The following is an 18,221-nucleotide window of genomic DNA, read 5'->3' on the forward strand; positions in this document are numbered from 1 at the left end:
TGACTCCGTCATCAACCGACAGACAGGCAGGGAGACAGACAGACAGACAGACAGGCAGGGAGACAGGCAGACAGGGAGACAGACAGACAGACAGACAGACAGGTCTCCGGGTATCAGGTCAGGTTTGACTCTTTGTGTCACAGAGGGGCGGTGACGGCTCCACTCAGTCATACATGAAGACAAAGACACAGACAGACAGACAGACAGAGAGACAAACAGTCAGACAGACAGACAGTCAGAGAGACAGACAGTCAGACAGACAGTCAGAGAGACAGACAGTCAGAGAGACAAACAGTCAGACAGACAGTCAGAGAGACAGACAGACGCTATGAGCGGAGGCACGCGCCGCAGAACCGGCGCTCACGAGCTGAGGTGAGTGACAGAACAAAGAATCTGTTGTTTCATCTTTGATGCTCCCACTGCTGTTGTCATGGCAACCATATCAAAATCTGAGGTCATGAGGAGGAGAGGAAGAGGGGAGAAAGAGAGGAGAGAAAGAGAGGAGGACGAGGAGAGAAGAGAAAGAGGTGAGGAGAGGATGAGGGGAGAAGGAGAGGAGAACAGGAGGAGAGGAGGAGGAGGGGAGAAGAGAAAGAGGTGAGGAGAGGATGAGGGGAGAAGGAGAGGAGAACAGGAAGAGAGGAGGAAGAGAGGAGAGGGAATATTTATAATAACAATACCATTGATATGATTATTACTATGTCATTGATTTATCAGGATCGATATTAAAAAGGTTTCTAGAATAAATTTTTCTTTCAGGATTTTCTTTCCTTATATTTTTCTTTCTGTTTTGTGTCTAACCTCAATGAGATGAACTTTGTCTCACGGTGTCTCGTACCTGTCCAGGTAGCCCAGTGCTGAGTCAGGCAGCCTGTGATTGGTCGTTGTCATGGCGCCCAGGCCATCGTCAGGGGAACTGTGGGGGCTCCATCTGATGCCCCCCCGCATCCTGGTGGACTGCTGCCTGCCCAATGGTACGACTCCGCTCTATTATTTAAATAAGATCGATGGACAGATCCTAATCCAGACCCTAGTCAGAGAGAGAGAGAGACAGACAGACAGACAGAGAAAGAGACAGACACAGACAGGCAGAGAGAGAGACAGTGTCACAGAGAGACAGACAATAAGACAGATAGAGAGACAGAGAAACAGACAGACACAGACAGAGAGAGAGAGTGTGACAGAGAGACAGACACATAGACAGACAGAGACAGACAGGCAGATAAAGAGACAGACACAGACATACAGATAAAGAGACAGACAGAGAGAGACAGACAGACAAAGAGACAGACACAGACAGGCAGAGAGAGAGACAGTGTCACAGAGAGACAGACAAAAAGACAGATAGAGAGACAGAGAAACAGACAGACACAGACAGAGAGAGACAGACAGGCAGATAAAGAGACAGACACAGACAGACAGATAAAGAGACAGACAGACAGACAGACAGAGAGACAGACAGACAGACAGAGAGAGAGAGAGAGACAGTGAGACAGACAGACAGACAGATAAAGAGACAGACACAGACAGACAGATAAAGAGACAGACAGACAGACAGACAGAGAGACAGACAGACAGAGACAGACAGACAGATAAAGAGACAGGCACAGACAGAGATTTGTGGATTTGTTATGTCCTCTTCTTTTGTGGTTTGTCTGTCTCAGGGATGATGGTGAGTCTTGAGTGTCTCAGAGAAACTCCGCTCATCAGCATCAAGCAGCAGCTTTTCACTGAGGCCAGGAAATATCCACTGTACCACCTACTGCAGGTACCCTCTGACCTTTGACCCCACCTCTCAACCAGTAAACAGTGATATAATCTCTGCTCTCTGATTGGCCAGGAGGAGTCTTATTACATTTTTGTGGGCGTGACCCAGGAGGCAGAGAGGGAGGAGTTTTATGATGAAATGAGGCGGCTGTGCGACCTCCGACTCTTTCACCCGATCCTGAAGGTCATCGAACCGCTGGGAAACCGGGAGGAAAAGATCCTGAACCGAGAGATAGGTAAGACACACCTCCTTCGATGTGTCATCCCCTGTTGTAAAGGCCTGCTATTGGTCGTCACCTCAACGTCGGCAAAACAGTCACCGACTCTAACCACAAAAAATCACTGATGTTAGACCAAAGAGAAAAAAGTAATTTAGTTCAAATGGCTGCAAAGGCCCAATCAGGTTCCAGTGTGGCCCAATCAGAAGCTGTTCTCACACATCCTGAGGATCTCGGGAGAATCGGGTCTGGACTTTCACACAACAGCAACAATCCTCTGCAGGATTCAGGTGAGAGGTGGAGTAGCAGAGTGTTTTCTCCATGTGTGGCTCCTCTTTTTCATCCAAAGATATTTATTTGTGGGTTTTTTCAGTATTGCGTGTTAGAAACACTGGATTCTCTGCAGATTTTACACCAGGAGGCCAGGCGGAGAAAGTCTAACCCTAACGCACATGCACCTCCTTCAGAGAAACTTCAGAGAATTTCTGAAGTTTAGTGCATGTTTGAAAGCAGCTAGCGTGAAGAGGATCAATCAGATACCAAATAAGGGCGAGTTGTTAATGCTGACACCCCCACCCAACCCCACCCTAACCATTTGGAGAATAGTGAACCCGTCCAAGCTCGAGAGAAATCTAACAAGATCTTGGGGCGGAAAGCTTCTATTTTTCTTTCTAGTTTGACCGATCATATCTGAGCAGAATGGTTTTACATGTATACTGGAGCAGTGGGCTGCTGTTGCCAGCGCCCGGGGAGCAGATGTTGGGGGGGCGTGCCTTCCTCAAGGAAGGCATGGTCGTGGCGAGCGGGAGCGGGTATCGAAACGCCAACCTTCTGGTTATTGGACGACCTGCTCTACCACTGAGCCACGGCCGCCCTCACTGTCCATGCGGAGAGAGAAAGACAAGTGTTGGTTCATCTACACCTGAAGTCCCAAAATATTGTCCCTTTGCTAATTCATAGTTAGACAATAGCCTAAAATCAAGTCGAGTCACCAACTGAACCCGAATATCATCTCAAAAGTTTTGTTGGGCTCGAGTCTTGAATAAATAGTCGAGTTTTAAAACCCTTTATGTTCATCACTCTGTGCAGCCCTGACCCCTCACTCTACAGACTCAGTCTAGGGTGACTACTTGCTGTGGTTTGATGTGTGTCGTCAACATGCTGCCGCTCTGATATGATCAGCACATTGTGGAAGTTTTTCAATTTTAATCTAGAAACCAAATCAAAATGTTCAATTCCAACACACACACACAAAAACAGCTTTCCTGTGTGCAGGATTTGCCATTGGGATGCCCGTCTGCGAGTTCGAGATGATGAAGGACCCGGAGATTCAGGACTTCCGGCGCTCCATACTGAGCGTGTGCAGAGAGGCCATGGAGGAGCGGGAGGGGGGCGGGGCCCACAGCCAGGCACTCTATGTTTATCCCCCCAACGTGGAGTCCAGCCCCCAACTCCCACAGCACATCTACAGTAAACTGGACAAAGGTACTGACACTCTAAAGGAAACTGTGACCTCACTCAGGCTGTGTCCGAATCAGGTGCTGCCGCCTTCAGACGTCGCCTCCTGGGCCGAGGAGACAACGAATACTGAACTGAAATGAGCCTTCTAAGGATTTTCCTTTTTGCATCACTGGCTCTCACTCCTCTGTCGCATTGTTAATTACTTTGAGTGGCTGCACTTCTGCTCTGTTTCATTACCGATGCAATGAATCCTGGGATAATTGGTCTGAAGGGGTTACTTGGGAATGAAAGGACACATTTGCAGGAGTCTTTGAAATGGGACCGTCTAGGCTGTGATATACTTGGTCTTTAAATGCAACCTTTGAAAGAGGCGGAGCCCGAAGTGAGATACAGCTTCATGTACAGAGCTGCTCACACGTAAATGGTCACATGGTTAAACTTAACCTCTAACCCAAACATGTCTAATACTAACCATCTAACCCTGTCTGACTTTCTCTGTACCTGTCTCACTGTATCTGTCTCACTGTACCTGTCTCACTGTACCTGTCTCACTGTACCTGTCTCACTGTACCTGTCTCACTGTACCTGTCTCACTGTACCCTAACCCTATGCATCACCTCTCTCTCCAGGGAGGCTGATTGTGACCATCTGGGTGATTGTGTCTCCGTCCAACTCAAAACAGAAATACACTCTGAAGGTAAAAGATTTATGTCCTGTGATGTGTGGATATGATATGGTTAGGGTTATATATATACACACATATATATATATATATATATATTATATTTATATTTTTATATATATAAAAATATAAATATAAAATATATGTAATTGTTTCTTTTTCAGGTGAGTCACAACAGTTTACCTGAGCAGCTGATTGCTGAGTCCATCAGGAAGAAAAGTCGCTCTATGCATCTTTCACCTCAACAGCTCCGCCTCTGTGTCCAGGAATACCAGGGCCAGTACATCCTGAAGGTACACCTGTCTGTCTGTCTGCCTGTCTGCCTGTCTGTCTGCCTGTCTGTCTACCTGCCTGTGTGCCTCTGAACCTGTCTGTCTCCTCAGGTGTGTGGCTGTGATGAGTACCTGTTGGAGAAGATTCCTCTCAGTCAGTACAAGGTAATGACCTCATTCTGAAAACTGATGATGAACCGGTCTCACTATGTCCACCAGTCTCACTGTGTCCACCTGTCTCACTGTCTCCACCAGTCCCACTGTCTCAACCGGTCCTACTGTCTCCACCAGTCTCACTATGTCCACCAGTCTCACTCTGCCCACCTGTCCCTCTGTCTCCACCAGTCTCATTATGTCCACCAGTCTCACTCTGCCCACCAGTCCCACTGTCTCCACCAGTCTCACTGTGCCCACCTGTCCCTCTGTCTCCACCAGTCCCTCTGTCTCCACCAGTCTCATTATGTCCACCAGTCTCACTCTGCCCACCTGTCCCTCTGTCTCCACCAGTCTCATTATGTCCACCAGTCTCACTCTGCCCACCAGTCCCACTGTCTCCACCAGTCTCACTGTGCCCACCTGTCCCTCTGTCTCCACCAGTCCCACTGTCTCCACCAGTCTCACTGTCTCAACCGGTCCCACTGTCTCCACCAGTCTCACTCTGCCCACCTGTCCCTCTGTCTCCACCAGTCTCATTATGTCCACCAGTCTCACTCTGCCCACCAGTCCCACTGTCTCCACCAGTCTCACTGTGCCCACCTGTCCCTCTGTCTCCACCAGTCCCACTGTCTCCACCAGTCTCACTGTCTCAACCGGTCCCACTGTCTCCACCAGTCTCACTATGTCCACCAGTCCCACTGTCTCCACCAGTCCCACTGTCTGCACCAGTCTCACTGTGCCCACCTGTCTGTCTGCAGTATATCCGGTCCTGTGTCACGGTGGGTCGTCTCCCTCACCTGATGCTCGTCTGTAAAGACAGCCTCTACTCTCAGTTACCTGCCTCTGGCTTTGTCACACCTTCCTACAGGTAACAGCCAATCAACATCTGTGACACTCGTATCACAGCCAATCAGGAGTTTGTGCAGAGGTGGAGCTGTTTGTTGTTTGTGTTTCAGTCGTCGGACTCCTCAGCCGTCTCCCTGTCCAGGAGGGGGCGATGGTTCTCCTCCTCGCTCTCTGTGGGCCTTCAACACTCTGCTGAGGGTCCGGCTGCTCTGCGCCACCTACGTCAACGTCAACATTCGCGACATCGACAAGGTCGGATCCTGGAACTCGTCATGTCCATCGAAGACAAAAACAAACACAAACAAACAGAGACAATGAAGTACACACACCTGATCTGTGTGTGTGTGTGTGTGTGTGTGTGTGTGTGTGTAGATCTATGTCAGGACGGGTATATATCACGGTGGTGAACCACTCTGTGACAACGTCCACACACAGAGAGTTCCCTGCTCCAACCCCAGGTAACGCCTTATATACACACCCTAAGTATACGCACTGAATATATACACTAAATGTACACACTCTGAATATATACACTAAATGTACACACTGAATATATACACTGAGTATACACACTGAATATATACTCTCTGAATATATACACTAAATATACACACTCTGAATATATACACTAAATATACACACTCTGAATATATACACTGAGTATACACACTGAATATATACACTGAGTATACACACTGAATATATACTCTCTGAATATATACACTCTGAATATATACAAACACTGAATATATTCACACAATGTCCAGCACCACTTCTCTTTATATAAATGTCTCTCTGTGTACCCGTCTCTCTCCCTCTCTACCTGTCTGTCTGTCTGCAGGTGGAATGAATGGCTGACCTACGACATCTACCTGGCTGACTTACCTCGCTCTGCCCGACTCTGCCTGTCGATCTGCTCTGTGAAGGGAAGGAAAGGAGCTAAGGAGGTGAGACAGGAAGAAGATGGAGATCCGTCTCACCCTGAAAGAAGAAGACAGATCTAATGTGTTTTATAAACAAAGTGACTTGTCTCCCTTCCACCTGTCTGTGTGTCTTTCAGGAACATTGTCCTCTGGCCTGGGGGAACGTGAACCTGTTTGACTATAAGGATGTTCTGGTTTCCGGTAAAGTGGCTCTGAGTCTCTGGCCTGTTCCTCACGGCCTCGAGGATCTACTTAATCCCATCGGAGTTGCTGGTTCAAATCCCAACAAAGTACACAAGACTGTCTGTCTGTCCCCGATGATGACGACTGATGGATTCGATTGGTTACTTACATTCTTGTTCTCTGCAGGAGACGCCCTGTGTTGAACTCGAGTTCTCTTGGTTTAACCAGACAGTCGTATTTCCTGATGAGCAGCAGATTGAAGAACACGCCAACTGGACCATCAGCCAAGAGCTGGGCTATAACTACTGCCACGGACTGGTAATCTATACATAAACAAATATAATTACTGCCAAGGACTGGTAATATATACATAAACAAATATAATTACTGCCACGGACTGGTAATCTATACATAAACCAATATAATTACTGCCAAGGACTGGTAATATATACATAAACAAATATAATTACTGCCACGGACTGATAATATATACATAAACAAATATAACTACTGCCACGGACTGGTAATCTATACATAAACAAATATAATTACTGCCAAGGACTGGTAATATATACATAAACAAATATAACTACTGCCACGGACTGGTAATCTATACATAAACAAATATAATTACTGCCACGGACTGGTAATCTATACATAAACAAATATAATTACTGCCAAGGACTGGTAATATATACATAAACAAATATAATTACTGCCAAGGACTGGTAATATATACATAAACCAATATAATTACTGCCAAGGACTGGTAATATATACATAAACCAATATAATTACTGCCAAGGACTGGTAATATATACATAAACAAATATAATTACTGCCAAGGACTGGTAATCTATACATAAACAAATATAATTACTGCCACAGACTGATAATATATACATAAACAAATATAACTACTGCCACGGACTGGTAATCTATACATAAACAAATATAACTACTGCCACGGACTGGTAATCTATACATAAACAAATATAATTACTGCCACGGACTGGTAATCTATACATAAACAAATATAATTACTGCCAAGGACTGGTAATATATACATAAACAAATATAATTACTGCCACGGACTGGTAATCTATACATAAACAAATATAATTACTGCCAAGGACTGGTAATATATACATAAACAAATATAATTACTGCCACGGACTGGTAATCTATACATAAACAAATATAATTACTGCCAAGGACTGGTAATCTATACATAAACAAATATAATTACTGCCACAGACTGATAATATATACATAAACAAATATAACTACTGCCACGGACTGGTAATCTATACATAAACAAATATAACTACTGCCACGGACTGGTAATCTATACATAAACAAATATAATTACTGCCACGGACTGGTAATCTATACATAAACAAATATAATTACTGCCAAGGACTGGTAATATATACATAAACCAATATAATTACTGCCACGGACTGGTAATCTATACATAAACAAATATAATTACTGCCAAGGACTGGTAATATATACATAAACAAATATAATTACTGCCAAGGACTGGTAATATATACATAAACCAATATAATTACTGCCAAGGACTGGTAATATATACATAAACAAATATAATTACTGCCACGGACTGGTAATATATACATAAACAAATATAATTACTGCCACGGACTGGTAATATATACATAAACAAATATAATTACTGCCACAGACTGGTAATATATACATAAACAAATAAAACTACTGCCACGGACTGGTAATATATACATAAACAAATAAAACTACTGCCACGGACTGGTAATATATACATAAACAAATAAAACTACTGCCACGGACTGGAAATATATACATAAACAAATATAACTACTGCCACGGACTGGTAATATGTACATAAACATATATAACTATTGCTACAGACTGGTTATATATACATAAACGTATATACTACTGCTGCAGACTGTTAATATATACATAAACGTATATACTACTGCTACAGACTGGTAATATGTACATAAACATATATAACTATTGCTACAGACTGGTTATATATACATAAACGTATATACTACTGCTGCAGACTGTTAATATATACATAAACGTATATACTACTGCTACAGACTGGTAATATGTACATAAACATATAAACTACTGCCACGGACTGGTAATATATACATAAACGTATATACTACTGCTACAGACAGGTCAATATATACATAAACGTATATACTACTGCTACAGAATGGTAATATGTACATAAACATATATAACTATTGCTACAGACTGGTTATATATACATAAACGTATATACTACTGCTGCAGACTGTTAATATATACATAAACGTATATACTACTGCTACAGACAGGTCAATATATACATAAACGTATATACTACTGCTACAGACTGGTTATATATACATAAACGTATATACTACTGCTACAGACAATAAATACCTGTCTCTCTCTCAGAGCAGTCGTCTGGCCTGTGACAGCAGTGTTTCCTCAGGCGAGGCTGAGCAGCTCCGTTGTCTTTGTTCCAAAGATCCTCTGTACGAGCTCTCAGAGCAGGAGAAGGACTTCCTCTGGAGACACAGGTGAGGGGGACACAGGGGAGGGGGACACAGGGAGAGGGACACAGATGAGATACACAGGTGAGGGGGACACATATGAGAGACAGGGGAAAGACACAGGTGAGGGGGAAACAGGTGAGAGGGACACAGGTAAGACTGACACAGGTGAGGGGGACACAGGTAAGAGAGACACAGGTAAGAGACACAGGTGAGGGGGACACAGGTGAGAGACACAAGTGAGGGGGACACAGATGAGAGACACAGGTGAGGGGGACACAGATGAGAGACACAGGGGAAAGACACAGGTGAGGGGGACACAGATGAGAGACACAGGGGAAAGACACAGGTGAGGGGGATACAGGTGAGAGGGACACAGGTAAGAATGACACAGGTGAGGGGGACACAGGTAAGAGAGACACAGGTAAGAGACACAGGTGAGGGGGACACAGGTGAGAGACACAAGTGAGGGGGACACAGATGAGAGACACAGGTGAGGGGGACACAGATGAGAGACACAGGGGAAAGACACAGGTGAGGGGGACACAGATGAGAGACACAGGGGAAAGACACAGGTGAGGGGGATACAGGTGAGAGGGACACAGGTAAGAATGACACAGGTGAGGGGGACACAGGTAAGAGAGACACAGGTAAGAGACACAGGTGAGGGGGACACAGGTGAGAGACACAGGTGAGGGGGACACAGGTGAGAGAGACACAGGTGAGAGACACAGGTGAGGGGGACACTGATGAGAGACACAGGGGAAAGACACAGGTGAGGGGGATACAGGTGAGAGAGAGGGGAGATAGAAATAGGTAAGAGAGACACAGGTGAGGGATCTGTCTCTACCTGTCTGTCTTACCATCTTTCTACCTGTCTATATGCAGACATTACTGTGTAAAAATCCCAGAGTCTCTTCCGAAGCTTCTTATGTCCGTCAAGTGGAACTCCAGAGACGAAGTATCACAGGTAGGAGACGTTTTAACTGTCAGGACAGATTCTTTAAATTTGTCATTGCGTTAGGGTTCGTCCATCACCTGCTTCTCCTCCCCCTCCTCCCCCTCCTCCCCCTCCTCCCCCTCCTCCCTCAGATGTACTGTTTGTTGAAGGAGTGGCCCCTGATGGAGCCAGAGTCGGCTCTCGAGTTGTTGGACTGTAACTTTCCTGACCCAATGGTCAGAGAGTTAGCTCTGCGCTGTCTGGTGAAAGGCCTGACAGACGACAAGCTGTCGCAGTACCTGCTGCAGCTGGTTCAGGTACGTTCACGCCTCCTGTATCTAAGTTCTGGTTTTAGTTTCTGAGGACTAACGTCACCTGTGACATTCTGAGGAAATAAACAGAGATGACGTCAGTTGAGAACAAACCTGAAACTGTGATCATACGTGTCCAACGTCACTCTGGCTGTTTTGTGCTAGTTTCTCTTTTACTTGAATATTGAATTTCTTGGTTTTTTTCACCTTCCTCTGAAACTTGAGTCTGCACAGAAGCTGAATCAACCAGTCAGCCTGCTTATTGCATGTGTGAAGTGCGCACATCAGCACCTCTGTGACCACCAGTTACCCAAAACACCTTGCAGCTTGGTGAGGGGAGGAGCAGAAAATTAATCGCACCATCCATTGTGTCTTCTTTGTTTCTTCCAAACTTTCCTCTCCCCCTGCTGTTGTCAGCCCCGGGGGATACTGAGGTGAGGGCCGAATGAGATGTGTAGTTTCTCCAGTGAGTCCTGGCTCTCCTTCCTGTTGGACATGCTTAGTAAACGTCCAATGAAAGGCACCCAGGAGGATTCTGATTAGATGCCTGAACCACCTCAACCTTCCTGTTCTACTCTGAACTCCCTCTGAATGTCCTTCCTCGTTACCCTGTCTCTATGACTGAGTCCAGCCAGACCCCAAAAAAAGGCTGATTTCGGCCACTTGTATTTGCGATCTCATTCTTCCAGTCATTACCCAGAGCTGAGGACCACAGATGAGAGTTGGAACATAAAGCGACTGGTAAATCTAAAGCCTTGTGGCTCAACTCCTATTTCACAGTCCTGGTACAGCAGCTGCATTACTACAGACACCGACCTGCCTGAGATACTTTAACCCCTTCACTTGATTGTTTGTGAGACTTTGACGGTGTCCTGGCTGTATCTGTATAATCAGACACAATGTTCACTGTTGATGATTCATGTTTTATTCACCAATGTTCTGTTTGATTTGACCAAACTGACTGTGAGAAAACTCTGCAGGTGTTGAAGTATGAGATGTACCTGGACAATCCTCTGGCACGTTTCCTGATCAAGAAAGCTCTGACCAATCAGAGAATAGGTCACTTTTTCTTCTGGCATCTCAAGTAAGTCACATGACCTCAGGAGTAAAGGGGGGGGGGGTATGTGTTTATGTGTTTCCTGTTCACCTGAGTGGTGACCTCATTTCCTTTGTTTTCAAAGGTCAGAGATGCACAATAAGACGGTGTCTCGTCGTTTCGGTCTGCTGCTAGAAGCTTTCTGCAGAGCCTGTGGGATGTACCTGAAACATTTGAACAGACAGGTGAGCACCTCAACACATGAAGTCGCTGTGTATTTCTGCTCTAATTGGTCAACGATGGCTCAGTTCTGTTTAAACTCAGACTGAATGTCAAGCTTCTGCCAATAACAACTGTGTGTGTTCAGGTGGAGGCCATGGACAAGTTGGTGAACCTGACCGACACATTGAAACAAGAAAAGAAGGACGAGACACAGAAAGTACAAACTGTCTTTGTTTCTCTGTAGAGTTACATGTGTCTGTGAACTGTGATTGGTTAATTGTGATGTGTTGCTGGGCTGTGATTGGTTGTCAGACCCAGATGAAGTTCCTGGTCGAACACATGTCTCGACCCGATTATATGGAGGCTCTGCAGGGATTCGTGTCTCCTCTGAACCCTGTTCACCAGCTGGGAAACCTCAGGTAAACAACTAACCAAACAAACAATAACCACCCGATCAAAAACCAACCAAGAAACCAACGAACAGATTTATCAGGGATGTCTACAGAGGGTTTTTGGATGTGAACTGTGGACGTCATGAATTCATGAAAATCAGACCGTTTTCAGTTTAAATCAACAGAAATGTTCTGATATGACCTGATGATCTTATCGAGAAAAAAAATGATAGATCGAATGTATGAACTGTGATCATTCAGGGGTCAAAGGTCAAATAAAATGTGTGTGTCTTTAGGCTGGAGGAGTGTCGGATCATGTCCTCAGCAAAGCGCCCCCTGTGGTTGAACTGGGAGAACCCTGATATCATGTCCGAGCTGCTTTTCACAAACAACGAAATCATCTTTAAGAACGGAGACGGTATTTTACTCTGCTGACAATTACTCTTCCTCCGATGGAGAATGCTAACCTTGATGAGTGCAGAATGCTGCAGGGGGTTGTGGGTAATGGAGTGTGTGGTCTGTGTGTTTCAGACCTGCGTCAGGACATGTTGACTCTGCAGATCATTAAGATCATGGAGAACATCTGGCAGAATCAGGGCCTGGACCTTCGGTGATAAACTCTGACATTATCACAGATTGTGACATCATCCCACACCTGACTAACTGAGTGTGTGTTTGTGTGTTTGTGTGTTTGTGTGTCAGCATGCTGCCGTACGGGTGCCTGTCTATTGGAGACTGTGTCGGTCTGATCGAGGTGGTGAAGAACAGTTTCACCATCATGCAGATCCAGTGTAAAGGAGGCCTGAAGGGGGCGCTGCAGTTCAACTCCAACACACTGCACCACTGGATCAAAGAAAAGAACCGAGGAGAGGCGTCAGTACCTGTCTGTCTGCTCTCTGATCATCTGCCTGTCTCTGTGCCTGTCTGTCATCCTGTCTCACCTCCTGTCTGTCTTTCAGGTATGACCGAGCCATCGACCTCTTCACCAGGTCGTGTGCAGGTTACTGTGTGGCCACGTTCATCCTGGGAATCGGAGACAGACATAACTCCAACATCATGGTTAAGGAGAACGGACAGGTAAGAGACAGACAGCTGAGAGTCAGACAGACACATAGGTGAGAGACAGATAGCTGAGAGTCAGACAGACACATAGGTAAGAGACAGACAGCTGAGAGTCAGACAGACAAATAGGTGAGAGACAGACAGCTGAGAGTCAGACAGACACATAGGTAAGAGACAGACAGCTGAGAGTCAGACAGACACATAGGTGAGAGACAGACAGCTGAGAGTCAGACAGACACATAGGTAAGAGACAGACAGCTGAGAGTCAGACAGACAAATAGGTGAGAGACAGACAGCTGAGAGTCAGACAGACACATAGGTAAGAGACAGACAGCTGAGAGTCAGACAGACAAATAGGTGAGAGACAGACAGCTGAGAGTCAGACAGACAAATAGGTGAGAGACAGACAGCTGAGAGTCAGACAGACACATAGGTAAGAGACAGACAGCTGAGAGTCAGACAGACAAATAGGTAAGAGACAGACAGCTGAGAGTCAGACAGACAAATAGGTGAGAGACAGACAGCTGAGAGTCAGACAGACACATAGGTGAGAGACAGACAGCTGAGAGTCAGACAGACACATAGGTAAGAGACAGACAGCTGAGAGTCAGACAGACAAATAGGTGAGAGACAGACAGCTGAGAGTCAGACAGACACATAGGTGAGAGACAGACAGCTGAGAGTCAGACAGACAGACACATAGGTTAGAGACAGACAGCTGAGAGTCAGACAGACAAATAGGTAAGAGACAGACAGCTGAGAGTCAGACAGACAAATAGGTGAGAGACAGACAGCTGAGAGTCAGACAGACAAATAGGTGAGAGACAGACAGCTGAGAGTCAGACAGACACATAGGTGAGAGACAGACAGCTTAGAGTCAGACAGACACATAGGTGAGAGACAGACAGCTGAGAGTCAGACAGACACATAGGTTAGAGACAGACAGCTTAGAGTCAGACAGACACATAGCTGAGAGACAGACAGCTGAGAGTCAGACAGACACATAGGTTAGAGACAGACAGCTACGAGACACACAGACACATAGGTGAGAGACAGACAGCTGAGAGTCAGACAGACACATAGGTGAGAGACAGACAGCTGAGAGTCAGACAGACACATAGGTGAGAGACAGACAGCTGAGAGTCAGACAGACACATAGGTTAGAGACAGACAGCTTAGAGTCAGACAGACACATAGCTGAGAGACAGACAGCTGAGAGTCAGACAGACACATAGGTGAGAGACAGACAGCTGAGAGTCAGACAGACACATAGGTGAGAGACAGACAGCTGAGAGTCAGACAGACACATAGCTGAGAGACAGACAGCTACGAGACACACAGACACATAGGTGAGAGACAGACAGCTGAGAGTCAGACAGACACACAGCTAAGAGACAGACAGCTTAGAGTCAGACAGACACATAGCTGAGAGACAGACAGCTGAGAGTCAGACAGACACATAGGTGAGAGACAGACAGCTGAGAGTCAGACAGACACATAGGTGAGAGACAGACAGCTGAGAGTCAGACAGACACATAGGTGAGAGACAGACAGCTGAGAGTCAGACAGACACATAGGTGAGAGACAGACAGCTGAGAGTCAGACAGACACATAGGTGAGAGACAGACAGCTGAGAGTCAGACAGACACATAGGTGAGAGACAGACAGCTGAGAGTCAGACAGACACACAGCTAAGAGACAGACAGCTGAGAGTCAGACAGACACATAGCTGAGAGACAGACAGCTGAGAGTCAGACAAGTGTCACAACTTGACAAACATCGAAGTTGAATCAGAAATTTGTTCAAAATCTGAATCAAATCACACAGTGTTTACCGCTGACATCATTCTTTATCTTCTTCCTTCTCCCCCCTTTTCTCTTTCTCCTCTTCCTCCTCCTCGTCTTCCTCCTCTTATTCTTCTTCCGCCTCCTATTCGTTTTTGTCCTTCTCTTCCTCTTCCTCTCCTCCTCCTCTTCTTCCTCCTCCCCCTTGCTTTTTATCCTCTTCCTTCTCTTCATCCTCTTCCTCTTCCCCTTCCTTCTCCTCCTCCCCTTCGTCCTCCCCCCTTTCCTCTTTCTCCTCTTCCTTCTCCTCATCTTCCTCCTCTTCTTCTTCTTCCTCCTCGTATTCTTCTTCCTCTTCCTATTCGTTGTCCTCCTTCGGTTCCTCTTCCTTCTTATCCTCCTCCCCCCTTGCTTTTTATCCTCTTCCTTTTCCTTTTCCTCTTCTTTCTCCCCTTCTTCTTCCTCCTCCTCCTCTTCTTCTTCCACTTCCTCCTCCTCCTCTTCGCCCTTCCTCCTCCTCCTCCTCTTCTTCCTTCTCCTCCTTCTCCTCCTCCAGCTGTTTCACATTGACTTCGGTCACTTCCTGGATCATAAGAAGAAGAAGTTTGGGTATAAGCGGGAGCGTGTGCCCTTCGTCCTGACACAGGACTTCCTCATCGTCATCAGTAAAGGAATCCAGGAGTCGACGAAGACCAAGGAGTTCGACAGGTGTCGCTTGCACCTCACCTGTCTGCTGGTCCTGCTGTCTCACTCTCTGCCCATCTCACTCTCTGTGTATCTGTCTGTCTGCCTGTGTGTGTGTCAGGTTCCAGGAAATGTGTTACAAAGCGTATCTCGCCATCCGTCAGCACGCCAGCCTCTTCATCAACCTCTTCTCCCTCCTCCTCGGCTGTGGGATGCCCGAACTGCAGAGCTTTGATGACATTGCGTACTTGAGGAAGACCCTCGCTCTGGGTGAGACAGACAGGTGGAGAGAGGGAGACAGAGAGACTTTTTATTTACTTTTAAGATGAAGATTTTAAGATACTTAACCCTTATATTTAGAAATAACACAGAAATCTTCCGGGTTACTGGTCAGGATGTAGAAGGTGTTTTGTATTCTCAGACGAGCTGATACCAAACCTTTAAAACACTTCATCGGTCCAGCCTTCATCCAACATCTGGATCTTCCTGTTCTTCCATGTGGCCATTTTAGCCAAACAGGAAGTTCATCAGGACCAGTATAGCTCTGTTTCCTTTGTGGAACTTAGCTCCATTAAGAAACAGCGGGACAGAAAAGTTCTCCCCCACTGCTGCAGTAGTCTAAATCAATCCTCTAGTTGAGGACCAGACACCACTAGGTGTTCCAGATTCTCCCTGTCGTCACAGAAACCACATTCCCCTCCAGCGCTCAGGTCCAGGTGAGCTCTGTCTGTTCGTAGCTAAAGCTCCCGGTAGAATCCACCACTGGAGGTCACCCAGGGGTGCAGCCTGCAGCAAAACCTCCGTCCACCTCGTCTCCTTGACTCCAAACAGAGAGCAAAGGTTCAGCACCTTCACACCGCTGAGATAAAGCTGCTTTTTCCCACACCCAGCTCTGGTGTTTTGAAGGAAAGGAGCAGTCTACTCTTCCCTTGCCCCCCGTCAGCAGCAGGGCTGAAAAATGATGCCAGCCACAACAAACTTAGTTGTTAGTGTTGCAGAGGAAAAAGTGAAACAGTGGCTCTTCAAACAGCCACATCCCTGGTCTGGGGTTAGAGAGAGAGAGAGAGAGACCCGGTTGAGTTTGTGGTATTTTTTTCTCTTGCTCTGACACTTTGTCTGTCTCTCACCTGTCTGTCTGTTCCTGTCTGTCTCTGACCTGTCTGTCTGTTCCTCTTTGTCTTTCAGAGAAAAGCCAGCAGGAGGCATTGGAGTATTTCACTAAACAGATGAATGATGCTCACCATGGAGGCTGGAGCACAAAGATGGACTGGATCTTCCATACCATCAGACACATGCCCAACGAACACTGAGTGTATATATATATATTCACATACACTTAATGCTAATTTATATACAACATACAACACGCCTGTGTTTACTGCACCATTGTCTTTGACAATGATGAGACGTGATAAAGTTTTAGCGTTACAACGATGTGTTGGTAGGGTGGTTGTCATAGCAACGTGAATCTCAGGGTCAGAGGTGTGGTTAATTATGATGATGTTTTTACGTCTTCCAGTTGGTGCCGCAGTGAACTTTTTAGCTCTGCTAGCTAAACAGAGATTTTTTTTAGCGTAGCATTATCAACTGTGACTTTATGAACCAGCTTTATTGAAACCAGCAGAAGAAACACTGTGGTCACTTTGAGAGCAATATTACCCAGTTACTGATCAATATTTATGACAATCAGGAGTTGTGACCAATAGGAAAGCAGTGTTGATCAGCTGTGGGCGGAGACGATATGATGAGGTCAGACCAAACTCACCAATTATTTTCCTGTAAAGATTCAAACTGTGATTTTTTAAAATTAACTTCTCATTAAAATATTAATAAAACAACATTAATATGAATCTGTCTCCAGCTGCTAAACTTTAATTCACTGTGTTCAGTAAATCTTTTTCCACAAATTATTGACTTTTTCATAAAAGTTGAATGTTTCCGTCCACAGCTAAATGATTATTGCTGAGTGATTGATCCTACGTACATTTCAAATGAATCAACATATCGTTGAGTTTTATCAGGGATCAGAGTTTTTAGACGACAATCACAACCAATCAGCTGCTTGTTAGCTGGTGCAGGTTTAACAGGTCTTTGTTAGCCTCTAGTTTCTGATATGCAATGCAAGGCTAGGGTAGTTAGACTATTGCACTGGAGCAATGAATAATAGTAAGTAGCTTTAGATAGTGCTAGTGATAGTCATTGAATAACTGATGCCTCACCCCTATCAGCCTCTGGGGGAGGGGCCACATTCTGAGGTCTGTTTCTGCTCAGGTCAGAGGTCAGTCTAAGCCCCGCCCACTCTGTCACCATTAGTTTGATATGTGACATCAACTATTTTGGTTGCCATAGTGACTGAAGTGAGCAGACATTCAGTGTTTGTTTCCATGTTATCAATATCATTGATTGTTTTGTAAACCGATGTATTGATGATTGATTGATGTAATTAACAAGCATAGTGATGTCATCAGTTTCTTTATGTGTACTATTGATTTGTGATAACTACTGATCCTGTCTGATCCTCACTGAGGAGATTTTATTATAAAATATAAAATATAAAACTGATTGTGTCAATGTGACTGGATCAAATCTTACAACATTAATATGTAGATTTGCAACAAGATGCTTCTTGATCAATTATTAACTTATATGTAAACAAAGAATTATTAGTGACGTCACCACTAACATATGATTTTTCTTCCTTTAATCTTTGCTGCCATCTAC

At 45.3% G+C, this 18,221-nt stretch overlaps 1 protein-coding gene across 5 annotated transcripts; it reads left to right on the forward strand.

Annotated features, from left to right (window-relative positions):
- Positions 1 to 46: 46 nt before the first annotated feature.
- Positions 47 to 18,062, forward strand: LOC109642929 (phosphatidylinositol 4,5-bisphosphate 3-kinase catalytic subunit alpha isoform). 5 transcript variants are annotated; one of them, XM_069518924.1, is made up of 29 exons: positions 47 to 272; positions 309 to 372; positions 847 to 974; positions 1,665 to 1,768; positions 1,841 to 2,003; positions 3,261 to 3,470; positions 4,076 to 4,143; positions 4,293 to 4,421; positions 4,512 to 4,565; positions 5,315 to 5,424; positions 5,513 to 5,654; positions 5,775 to 5,860; positions 6,244 to 6,349; positions 6,463 to 6,615; positions 6,695 to 6,826; positions 8,972 to 9,096; positions 9,958 to 10,039; positions 10,162 to 10,326; positions 11,301 to 11,404; positions 11,502 to 11,601; positions 11,724 to 11,795; positions 11,891 to 11,997; positions 12,267 to 12,388; positions 12,502 to 12,580; positions 12,673 to 12,843; positions 12,930 to 13,047; positions 15,373 to 15,524; positions 15,622 to 15,770; positions 16,686 to 18,062. In XM_069518924.1, exons 3-29 carry the CDS (start codon positions 890 to 892, stop codon positions 16,808 to 16,810), a joined length of 3,213 nt encoding a protein of 1,070 aa, XP_069375025.1. In that variant the 5' UTR covers positions 47 to 272; positions 309 to 372; positions 847 to 889; the 3' UTR covers positions 16,811 to 18,062. The 5 variants fall into 5 exon arrangements, with proteins under 5 accessions (XP_069375025.1, XP_069375024.1, XP_069375028.1 ...); XM_069518923.1 differs by having other exon boundaries at positions 47 to 372; XM_069518927.1 differs by having other exon boundaries at positions 47 to 372; positions 1,877 to 2,003.
- The last annotated feature ends 159 nt before the right edge of the window (positions 18,063 to 18,221 follow it).

Source organism: Paralichthys olivaceus, chromosome 22 (assembly GCF_024713975.1).
Source record: "Paralichthys olivaceus isolate ysfri-2021 chromosome 22, ASM2471397v2, whole genome shotgun sequence".
Lineage (NCBI taxonomy): Eukaryota > Metazoa > Chordata > Actinopteri > Pleuronectiformes > Paralichthyidae > Paralichthys > Paralichthys olivaceus.

Excerpts from the sequence above, each read along its gene's own strand:
- LOC109642929 (XM_069518923.1), top strand. The coding sequence starts at position 890 with ATGGCGCCCAGGCCATCGTCAGGGGAACTGTGGGGGCTCCATCTGATG. Across the intron at positions 1,769-1,840 it reads CACTGTACCACCTACTGCAG|GAGGAGTCTTATTACATTTT; the intron begins GTACCCTCTGAC and ends CTGATTGGCCAG. Across the intron at positions 11,998-12,266 it reads CACCAGCTGGGAAACCTCAG|GCTGGAGGAGTGTCGGATCA; the intron begins GTAAACAACTAA and ends GTGTGTCTTTAG.